General features: G+C 36.9%; 1 protein-coding gene across 1 annotated transcript in view; it reads left to right on the top strand.

Annotated features, from left to right (window-relative positions):
• per2 (period circadian clock 2) overlaps positions 1-11,441 on the top strand; it is a 65,952-nt gene extending 54,511 nt beyond the window's left edge. Inside the window, exons 20-23 of the mRNA XM_056481465.1 lie at positions 948-1,125; positions 3,744-3,951; positions 6,839-6,989; positions 10,286-11,441. Of these exons, the coding sequence (XP_056337440.1) occupies positions 948-1,125; positions 3,744-3,951; positions 6,839-6,989; positions 10,286-10,453 (705 nt within the window). The 3' untranslated portion in view covers positions 10,454-11,441. The remainder of the gene's footprint in view (positions 1-947; positions 1,126-3,743; positions 3,952-6,838; positions 6,990-10,285) is intronic.
• The last annotated feature ends 1,087 nt before the right edge of the window (positions 11,442-12,528 follow it).

Here is a 12,528-nt window from a genome sequence, read left to right as displayed (position 1 = left end):
GCCAGGAACTATGTTAAGTTCAAAATTATTAGCCCCCTTAAGCAATGCATTTATTTTTGATTGTCAACAGAACAAACCATCATTATACAATGACTTGCCTAATTACCCTAACCTGCCTAGTTAACTTAATTAACCTAGGCAAGCCTTTAAATGTCACTTTAAGCTGTATAGAAGTGTCTTGAAAAATATCTAGTCAAATATTATTTACTGTCATCATGACAAAGATAAAATAAATCAGTTATTAGAAATTATTTATTAAAAGTCTTTTTTAATAATGTTGTGAATTGTTAGCTGTTAGCATGTGTAGTATGAAAACTAAAGTACTGTGCATGTCAGTGACTGCCTTTTTTCAGCATTCTTCACTTGTTTTGTGTTAAACAGAGGAATAAATATGTGAAGGGTGCGTCCCTTCTGATAGAGTTTTAATGTTGGAGTGAATTTTTCCTTTAAAGTGTGTTTTTGTTTTAATTCCATGTTTAAAACAGTATTTTTCAGTGTGTCTTATGAACAGCACGTCAATAAAAGGGGAATAAATTAGCGTGCAATACTTTAAACTGACCAACAGATGGCAGTGTTTGCATCCTTAGCATTTTACTGTAGAAGCATGCGTAAATAGTAATAATACATATTATTGCAAAGTTAATGTTTATTTTAAGAAAATAAAGCAACTGCTAATTAATTAATTAATAATAGTAGATATAAAACTGTCCTATTACTATTATCGATCTATTGTGATATGAATACAATTTCCTCAGTTGACTTTGAGCAGCTCTACTTAGAGAGGGTTTTTTTTTTCCTTCAGAATGACTGGTGTTCATTTTTAGGTGATTTAATTTTTTATTTTCAATGGCAAATTTTCTAAAATATTGAGCTAGATTTAGTTTTGTACAGTTTCACTCATAAATCTGTTGAATTCACGTATTCTCTATTTTTTTCTGTTTTTCTAGGATGAAGGATCACCTGTAGACGGTCATCACAGCGATGCATTCTCTTCATCTAGTGACCTGCTGGACATCCTGCCGGAGGACTCGCGCTCAGGCACCGGCTCCGCCACATCTGGCTCCATGGGTTCAGGATCAAACCGCTGTGGGACGTCTGTCAGCGGAGGATCTGCCAGCAGAACTGGTAAGCATTGAAGATTTTATTGCTAAAGGGTCTGAAGTTAACACAACATCCAAAGTTAATAAATCATAAATGCTTGTTGAGTATCAAATCAGCATTTCAGAATAACTTCTGAAGCATCGTGTGATGTTAAGCACTAGTACATGGGTCTCAAACTCAATTCCCGGAGGGCTGCAGCTCTGCACAGTTTGCTCCAAGTTTGATCAAATGCAAAACACAGCTGATCCAAGTAATTTAAGGTGTTCAAAAGAGTCTTGAACACCTTGATTAGTTGCATCAGCTGTGTTTGATTAGGATTGGAGCAAAACTGTGCAAAGCTGCAGCCCTCCGGGAATTGAGTTTGAGACCCATGCACTAGAGTAATGATTCTGAAAAAGCTGATTTGTTTCACAGGAAGTAATGATATTAAAGGGATCATACCCCCAAAAAGGAACATTTACTTGAGTGGTTCCAAACCTTTGGCAGTCCTTCATTTGGTCCAACATAAAAGAAGATATTTCGAAGAATGCTGAAAACCTGTAACCATTAACATCCATAGTAAGAAAAACAAATACTTCCAAAAAAACAAATGTTTCCAACGTGTTTAAAATGTATTATTTTATGTTCAACAGATTAAAGAAACCCATAAAAGTTTGAAACATGTAAAGGGTGAGTAAATTAAGACATAGATGACGTCAAATGTGTAGTCTTAGACCAACAATATTCAATACATCACGTATAGGCCAAAAAGCCCAAAATCTTACATTTGACAGATGCATGGAAAAACTGCAGTGTTTTGCCTTCAAACATGAATGAATACAAGCCTGAAATGTAAACACACGTGATTAAAAGATTGCTATATTGCCATTTATTATAGATTTTTCTAGTTTAAGCAAATTTTTTTGTTATTTTAAGTGTTCCAATAATGTCTGCCAGTCAAATCAGTACTGCGCATGTTGTAAAAGTTCAATTCAATTCACCTTTATTTGTATAGCGCTTTTACAATGTAGATTGTGTCAAAGCAGCTTCACATAAAAGGTCACAGTAAATAGGAACAGTGTAGTTCAGTTTGTAGTGTTTAAGTTCAGTTCAGTTTAGCTCAGTTCAGTGTGGTTTAATAATCACTACTGAGAGTCCAAACACTGAAGAGCAAATCCAACAATGCGCAGCTCTACAGATCCCAAACCATGCAAGCCAGTAGCGACAGCGGAGAGGGAAAAAACTTCAGTAATTGGTGAAAGTGAAGAAAAAAAAGCACTATCATTGTTAAATGTGTAACATCTTTATAAACAAGCATGTGAAAGGAACAGGAAAAAGCACATCATCTAAATAGAGAATAAACAACCAACACGTACTCAAACAGATTTTTTTTCACTTCCTCTATATTATTTTGTTGCTTGTTTGTTTTGTGCTACAGTACAGACGGGCTGTGCTTTTCTCTTTTTATAGGGCACTCATTTAAATACTCACTGGAGTGTAACTAACTTGAGGTTATTACAAGACTTTTAGAACTAAAAATATATAGTAATCAGTGGCTAAGTTTCCATTCACCCAGTTTTGTGCATATTTTTTAACTATTCCATAAAAACTGCTCAGTGGAAACACCAAGATGTTCTTACATTTTTAAATGCAGATTAAAAAGCGTATGTGCACAGCCGAGTAGGGTAAACTTTACATCTGATCAGAGAAAAAGGTGCATGAACTATGAAGGAAACCCATCTGCTGAACAGATTTCATTCATTCACTCATTTTCCTTTTGCTTAGTCCCATATTTATCACCCCAGTGGAATGAACCGCTAACAATTCCAGCATAAGTTTTGCACAGCGGATGATCTTCATACAACACTCATACACACACTCATTCACACATTCACTACAGCCAATTTAGTTCATCCAATTCACCTATAGCATGTGTCTTTGGACTATAGGGAAAACCGGAGCACCCTGAGGAAACCCACGCCAACATGGGGAAAACATGCAAACTCCACACAGAAACGCCAACTTGCCGGGACTTGAACCAGTGACCTTGCTATTAGGTGACAGTGCTAACCACTGAGCCACTGTGTCGCCCGAATAAATTTCAGTATGCGCATTAAAAAGTCTTGTGATTTCGCTTTAACGGATCATGTGATGGTAAAAATGCGTGTGATTATACAACATTAATAAACAAACCACCAGAGTGACCACTTCACAAAACATCTGAGATGTTGTTTCGGTCATCCTAAAATCCCTCAGCCAAAGTCTGTCATCAAAGCGGTTCAGTATTATTACCTCCAGCTCTCTTTTGAGCATCTGCACTCTCAAAGAGCATCTCACACCTCCAAAAGACACCATGCATTTCATCTTCTGAGCTCAATGTCATTATATATATGAAAAAGGCCCTCAGTGACTTCTACAACAGCAAATTACATTTATCTTTTTGATATTTGGAGATGGTTTATCATGATTTTGTTCACTTTGACTCAATGGACATAAACTGTACTTTATTCGCAAATGTTTTATGCAATACACTAGATTTGCACATACATTTAATTAGCATCTTTGGATGGAAACACAGCTGGTGTTATTGAATTACCATATAAGCTTCTATGCTTGATTGTAAAGTGTTAAAAGTCCATTTCTGTCTCCTCTTTCCATCACAGGAAGCAGCAACAAGAGCAACAACAGCAGTAACTACTTTGGCAGTGTGGATTCTTCCCAGAAATCCCACAAGGCCAAGGCTCAAGGCTCTGGTGCGCTGGCTCTGGACGGCAGTGAGAATCTGATCAAGTATGTCCTGCAGGACCCGCTCTGGCTGCTCATGGCCAACGTGGATGAAGATGTTATGATGTCATACCAGTTGCCTTCTCGGTGAGTGAGACTGGAGAAATAGACCCCACCCACCCTCACCCCTGCTACTAGTGATTCATTCATTAAATTTCCTTCGGCTTAGTCCTTTTATTCATCAGGAGTTGTATGTTTTACGCAGTGGATGCCCTTCCAGCAGCAAACCAGCTCTGGGAAATACCCATACAATCTCGCATTCATACACATAAACTACAGCCAATTTAGTTTATTCATTTCACCTATAGCACATGTCTGTGAACTGTGGGAGAAACCCACGCCAATATGGGGAGAACATGCAAACTCCACACAGAAACGCCAACTGACCCAGTCGGGACTCAAACCAGTGTGCTTCTTGCTGTGAGGCGACAGTGCTAACCACTGAGCCACCGCGCTGCCCTACTAGTGATTCCAGCCTTAAAATAACCAGCCTAAGCCCTCCCTCACCTTTCTGTGTTACATCCTATAGGCTGCATTCAGTAGTTAATCGTTTTAACACACCTCAACTATACTGACACATTGCATCAATGACAGAACACGTCAGAAGCTACCGTAGGTCTAAAGCTGTAGTATAAAGCTGCAGCCTGTGAGCAGTTATTAAATAAAGCATAAATTAGGATGGCATTCATTATAAATTGTGTCAAGAGAGAACATCTTGAAATTTTATCTGCATTCAGAACAGAATATGATCAAATTTAGAATATAAATATTGTACATAACAATATATAAACATTAAATCACAAATTATGATAACATTCGTTATCATATAACTTTCATTTCAAGTGTATTTGTATAGCATTTTACACAATAATTATTGTTCCAAAGCAGCTTTACAAAAGGTGCACATTGTTGCATTACGATCTTCTGGTTATTAGTTACCAGAACTTTATTAGTTACTAATAACCTTACCTAATTAGCTAATAGCTTTTAGCAGTAAGTTATTATATATAAACATAGTTAACCTGCAGTTCTATAGTATATAGGTGATGTTTATGTGTACATGTTCAATGAAGTGTATTGAGTGTTAAGAAGGACAAGTGAGCTCGATAAACAATGGATGTTTAGGTTTAGAACTGAAGCACTAGAAAGTTGAAATTTGTATAAATGTATATGCAATTAATGAATCACACATTATTAATTACGAAGGCATTCGTTATTAATCACGCAGGTCGAGTATGTATACTAGACATATAAACGTCTAGCCAAAGCTAAAGCAGGCTTTCTGAAGTTTTCAGCAAGTTCATTTTAAGACGAAGACATTTTTAAGACCAATATGAATGACATTTTAGACTTATACAGGGCTAAATGCTAAGGATTTTATTTGAATATCCCAGTTAGAATAGATTTTCACTTGAATTATCAAAAAAATATTAACATTTAATAAAACAATAATAATAATTTTAATTAATTTTCAAATATATCCATTCACAAACCCTAAAACCCTCATCAAGAATAGGAAAAACATAGCTTTCAATTAATTTAGTCTACAATAATAATACTAATTTAATAATAAATAATACAGGTCAGGTCAGTATCCTCAGCAGTAAATAAATGGAGAACTTTTAAGCAAATGTTACTGTAAGGAATGTAATTAAATGCTCTTTTTAAATGAAAAGAGATTGAAATTGTTGGTGATTGGAAAATAAAGCCCTGTAGAAAGATTTAAGACCTACAACACAGTATTTGAGTAGATTTAAGACTTTCTAAGGCCTAAAACTAAAGCTTTTAAGACTTTTTAAAACCCTGCGGACACAGAGTAAGCTAAACAAACAGCTCTCATTCAAAATGGATACAATGGTTTTCATAATTAGCGAAGTTCCATTATTGAATTTAGTTTTTCTGTGCGGATCAATTCCCCCAGTAAATTAGTTTCAATACAGTGATTCTAATCATTTAGTGCAACTTTTCTGTATTTCAGTGTATATCACAAACAAAAATAAGTTCTATCAGCTAAAAAACTCTTTCAACTATATTCGACACTGTCATATTAATAGAACAATAGAGTCTGTTGTCTGATTTGTCCTTTAGGGGGCGCTGCAGAAATGTTTGAGTGCACTTCACCACAGTTATCACACTGAAATATCTTTTTCTTCCAGCTTTTTTAGACTTTTAAAATAATTAGCACAAAGAAAAAGTACACTATACATCATATAACTGCAGGTGAACTATGTATATATAGTAGTCCAGTGTTTCCCAACCCTGTTCCTGAAGGCACACCAACAGTACACATTTTCAAGCTCTTCCTAATTAAACACACCTGAATCAACCCATCAGAACATTACAAGAGGCTCCAAAACCTGAAATGAATGGGTTACATAAGGGAGACATCAAAAATATGTACTGTTGGTGTGCCTCTGGGAACAGGGTTGGGAAACACTATAGTAGTCAACATTTGAAGTGAATCAAAAATGTCCTAAGACAAGAATAAATGTTGTTAACAAGTTTTAGGATAACTTTGGTGAAAGGTTTTGATCCAGTTCAAATGTTGACTACTGTATATGAGCTCCACCCTATACACCAGTGTTTCTCAACCACGTTCCTCGAGGACCAACAGCACTGCATGTTTTGGATGTCTCCTTTATCTGTCACACCCATTACAGGTCTTTCAGTCTCCACTAATGAGCTGTTGATCTGAATCAGGTGTGTTTGGTTAAGGACACATGGAAAATGAGCAGAGCTGGTGGTCCTCAAGGAACGTGGTTGGGAAACACTGCTATACACAACTGATTTAGATTGTAATGTAAGAACATGTTCCAAAGCTGATGATATTGATTGTGAAAAGCACTATACAAAATAAACTTGAGTTGACTTAATTAGTTTAGGTTATAATCTTTAATATACCTGTTCATCCTCATGACACCAACCAGTGGAAGCAAGCATGGCATTAAAGCAAACCTATTCTCCCCCTTTTCAGAGACATCCAGAAGGTGCTGAGGGAGGACCGAGAGAAGCTGCGTCAGATGCAGAAGAGTCAGCCGCGCTTCACAGACGAGCAGAAGAGAGAACTGGCCGAGGTGCATCCCTGGATGAGGAGAGGAGGACTGCCCAAAGCGATCGACATCAAGGTCTGCACACACACCAACACCTGTATTTATTTAGTATTTTGTCATGATATATCTTTTAGAAGCCTTGTTTTTATGTATGCAGATTTAATTATTTTTCCAAGTGTTGTTTAATGGAGAGAAGACACTTTTAAACATGCTCATTTGAATGATTAAGTTCTAATCACTCATTTATTTTGTCTTTGACATGATGACAGGACGTAATATTTGACTAGATATTTTGCAAGATACTAGAATTCAACTTAATGTGTAGTTTAAAGGCTTAACTTGGTTAATTTGGCATGTAGGTTAATTAGGGAAGCTACTGGATAGCAGTTTGTTTGTTCTGCGGACAATAAGAAATGAAGGGGGCTAATGATATTGACCTTAGCTGTTTTTACTCATTTATTCCAAGCTAAGAATGATATAAGACTTTCTCAAGAAGAAAAATATAATAGGAAATCCAGTGGAAAAATGTCCTTGCTCTGTTAAACAGCACTTGGGAAATATTTGCAAAAGAAATCCAATTTCACAGCAGGTCTAAAACATTTATTAGCATTTTATTTCTGATTGACCTCTAAATACACTATATGTACCATGTGCACAAACTATATGGCATATTTAAAGATAAAATATGTGGACTAGAAATAAACTGTAGAATAGAGACTACAGCACATGGAATATGTGAAGCGTAGCTCTCAAACTCAATTCCTGGAGAGCCGCAGCTCTGCACAGTTTTGCTCAAATTCAATTAGTTGAATCATCTGTGTTTGATCAGGGTTGGAGCAAAACTTTGCAGAGCTGCGGCCCTCCGGGAATGTCATCATGTTTTATTACTTGAGATAAGAAAGAAAACTTGCCAAGTTTCTAATTGCCAACAAATGATTTAAAGTCTGTGTGAAATCAAATGAACAATCATTATTTTGGAAGCTCACATTGTTATTATTAAAGTGAATAATTAATCCACTGAATAAAAATCTTCGTTTTAGTAATCTTCAATCAAAGTCTGAACATTTGCTTCTGCTTTTTGAGTGGCGCTCCTTATGTTGATGTCAACCTGAAGGCCTTCCTAGCATATATGAATATTCTTAACCACGCCCCTCTTACAGTTAGTTTGCAATGAGAGAATGATGCGCAAAAGAAAGCCCCGCCCCGGTTTAGTTGAAAATCCATTGTTAAGTGTTACGTCACGCGAAGCAGCTTCCGAGTACAATCGCTCTATCAAACTGTATAGGGCGACTCATTAAATGGTAATAATAAATGTTTACAAAGCGATGTAATACTTTCGAAAGTCACGATCATAATATATATAACCATTCTTATATCTGATGGCCAGAAAGTGATACATTTTTTATAAATTGTTAAAATTTTGGTATTTGTGATGCAGCAAGTCCAGAGACCGATGTGTACATTATGATTTTATATCAAATTCACTTTAATATGTGATAGGACTAAAAAGTGGCTATAAACGAATATTTTCCCAATTCAAATGAGTAGCGGCTTGGACCCGGAAACAGTATTCCATACGACACCGATACGTCACGACTTAACAAGCGGAAAAATCAACATCCTGAAATAAGTCTCAGCAACTTCTGGTTCACGCAGACTTTAACATTATATTAAAATAGCTTTATTTAAAGTTAGTAAAACTATAGTATTTGTTTATATGAAAAAAAAACAGCAAATATACAATTTTAACAAGACTTCCAAATATTACAAACGTAACTAAGGCGCAAATCCTAATTCTATTTTTGTACCCCTTCCCCTTCGCCCTTGAAACAGTGTGTGAAGAGGAAGGGCTTCAAAATTTTCCCACTAAGAAATGGGACAGCACTACAGCACCAGCACTCTTGCTTCATATGAGATCAGACGATGGCGACTGCTGTAGTTATTCAGTTGTGTCATTTTTTGGTATTTATCTTCATGAAGTCACTGAAGGCGTATATCAGGGGTGTCCAAACTCTGTTCTGGAGAGCCGGTGTCCTGCATAGTTTAGCTCCAACTTCCTTCAACATGCCTGGAGCTTTCTAGTAAACCCAAAAAGAGCTGGATTAGCTGGTTCAGGTGTGTTTAATTGGGGTAGGAACTGAAATCTGCAGGACACCGACCCTCCAGGACTGAGTTTATAATGTAATGACACATATATAATGTTATCATGACGATATAATGTGGCAATAAGATCATAACTGTACTGCGCATTCACACAGTGACCATACTCATCTATGTAAACACATGAAAACAATATGAACATTATAGCAGACGCTGTAAAAAACTCATTACCAGCCACTAGACTTTTCTGACAGGGGATTCGAGTGTCATCGAGTGACAGAATGTTGTAGGACTGCTGTACAAGAGTTATTATTAAGGAACGCAGTTAAGAATATATTAAAACGTATATTTCTTTGTTGTAAAAATTTGTAATAATGACAAAAAATACTCATTTATGCATTGTAGCTGGTGAATTCTGGGAAATTTTCTTACCCCTTGGTTTCAAGTGTGGTCCTAAAAATCTTTGTTTGAAGGGGTATCTAGCCCTTCCCATTAGCCCTACACCTTCAAGCTAAAGAGAATTGAGATACCCCTTCCCCTTGATGTGAACGCACAATATGAGGGGTAGGGGTAAGGGGTAGAATTGGGATTGGGCCTAAAACATGAAAGTAAATAAAGTAAAGATCAAATGACAGATTCAAGAATAAATAAAAACACTTACTTTAATCTAGAAACCTTTACAATGTCAGTATAAGTGAGACATTTAATCTACCCAACTGACAGCAAGTAGTAAAACTATAGTAATGGCCCGTTTCCACTGAGTGGTACGGTTCGGTTTGGTTTGGTACGCTTTTATGGCCGTTTCCACTGTCAAAAAGCGTACCGAACCGTACCACTTTTTCGGTACCCTTTCGAAAGGGTACCAAACACGAGAAAGGGTACCAAAAGGCGGAGCCACACGCGCAGCTGAACGCTATTGGTTTACAGAGATACGTCATTCGCTTATGCAACAAGTCAGAATGAAAACAAAAAACCCGCCATGTTTGAAATACACAGCCGAGAGATTATAGCGGAATTATTTATACATATAATAACGAGCCATGGTCGATCTGGGCTCAAACAAACCTTGTCGGAAAGCCACAAAGCCAAGAAGAAGAACAGACAGAAACGCAAGCCTGATAAAGGTGACCCATACCAAACCGAACCGTACCGTACCAGTCAGTGGAAACGAGCCATAAATGAACACTGACGTGCTCAGTATGTACCGTATACTCTATTGAAGTATGATAAGCTGAATTGTGTCATTAATGGAGTGTGTTGTTCACCTGCAGGCATGCGTGGGCTGCGAAGAGCTCAGTGAAGCTCTGAATGAAGACGATCCTCCAGACCTGCACATGGGAGAAGCAGAAAACAGTGACGTGACCGCCGCTCCAAACTCACAAGAACTTCAAGAACCTCCAAACTCACAAACACACAGCTGTCCTGGTCCAGACACCTGAACTGAAGCTCAGCCATGAGGAAACTTCAGCACCACAGACCTCCAGGAAGACTCTCGCTCTGCTCCTGTACAGAGACTGTGTAAATACTGCAGTGAGAGAGCGATCGGGTGATCACCCCCAGACTGTCTCCAAAGCCAGACTCTGTGCTGTTCAATGACCATTACTGTTAGAGTGAGCTCTTCACTTTCCTCCTCAGTGTTTCTCCTGTTGTCCTGTACATGTACAGACTAACTTATTTCCTTCTTCACAGCACTTTGTTTTATACTATTTTATACATGCGTGCTGTTTTCCCCTCTGAATAGCACTTATAACGGATCTTCTGGTGTTTGCTAGTTGTGTTGTTGAATAGGTTTCTGAAATCCTTTCACATTCGCAATTCTTCACAGAGGACTTGTGAGTTATTTATTGAATTAGGACAGTGGAATTATGTCCTAGCGCAACAACTGATCTCTTTGCTTGAGCAGCTGTAGCTCATTCGAGATGTTTAGTGAATGCAGAAGTTGCATTAGGTGAACTGATCTGAAAAGGGTTTCAGATGAAAGATTTCTGGTGCTATGTCCTCGATCAGACCGGCTGTCTGATGCTCTGTTGCGATATTGAACCTCAGTGTTAGATTTCTCTTTTACAAAGCCAAGCATAAGTGATGGTGGTTTAACGGATATCACAGACCGTCCACATGTAAACCTGCTGTGAAGCCACAGTTACCAAAAAGCTCCTAAACAGGAAGGCACCTTATTAAGGAGATTACAATATCCCGTTCAAGGGTGTCCATTTGAATAATAATTCATATATCAATGGTGAGGTCAACTTGATATTAAGCTTTAAAGGTTTAGAGATCTATTTCACAACGTTTAGCACACGTTTAAAAGAAATACGCTTGCATTCTGTCACTTTGGAACTTGTGCAGCCATCTGTGATGTCTCTTTACGCTGCCTGTTTGTTTAATGAAGTGAATTTAAAATAAAATCTATTTTTTAGAAATGTACAACTTGCGCTCGTCTCTTTGTTCATGTTAGAGTTTAAATGCAATGTATGAAATAAATGTAGTGAAGTTGAACAAAAAAAGTATGTGTGTGTATATAAATACATGAATATTAAAGGATTATTGAGCTTATTCTTCAATGCGGAAGTGCGCTCGTTTTTGCGATTGTTTTAGAACTTCCGATCACCTGCCAATGGGAGAAATGACTAGAAATAATAAACGGTAGAAAACGGTTGAACTACTTTCTCTACAAACAAGTATTTGCATGACAATACAGACAAAATAGAATAATATAAGAAGAAAATATCAGTTTGCAACACCAAGCAGCAAAACGAGCTGTTTTTAACGTCTAAAATGAATGGAAGTGAATGAAACCGGAAGTCTTGTGCCAAAATGATTCAAATGGCTGCGCCCACTCGTACGCGGAGAATAAGGTGAATACAGTGCTCAGCATAATGGACCCTTTTCACAAGCCAGTTATGACAAGTTTAATGGTTATCAGCATTTTTTTTTGGTTGTTTTTTTAATTGTATGAACATTTATGTGTATTTATGTATATCAATTTTGCTTCAAATTACAAAAAATCGAATTACCGCTTTTCAAATACATGAGACAGGACGGTAAGTTTGACGTTATTCTGTCTTCACGGCTGCCGTTATCAGTCTCACACACGTGGAGTTTTCCTTTTATTATTTCAGCTAATAGGATTGTAAAAACTATTTGTTGTACACTCCCATTCACTGCGCTCTAAGTTTGACGACTTCTGCTAATGAGAAACCCAAAACTGTGAAAAGGGTCTATTGAGCACACCCCATTTTGAAAATGAATATTTTTCTATATTTCTCAGTGAATATAGACTGTATTTTGGTACATTTAAACAAAACAGATTTATTAAACAGATATATTTATTAAAATAATATTTTAGTCATCAAACATATTTAGAAATAGAAAGATAATGCAATTAAATTCAAGCTAAATATTGCAAAAAAGAGTACAACCTACGAAATTTCAACAACTTTTTAATTTTTTGCTTCTCTTGATTTTCCCTCTTTTTAAAATTTGTATTGATTATTTTCTATAACATATACATTTG

The sequence above is a fragment of the Danio aesculapii genome, chromosome 2 (assembly GCF_903798145.1).
Source record: "Danio aesculapii chromosome 2, fDanAes4.1, whole genome shotgun sequence".
Classification (NCBI taxonomy): Eukaryota; Metazoa; Chordata; class Actinopteri; order Cypriniformes; family Danionidae; genus Danio; species Danio aesculapii.
Note: the sequence above shows the minus strand (reverse complement) of the source record. Positions and strands in the feature narration are given on the sequence as shown.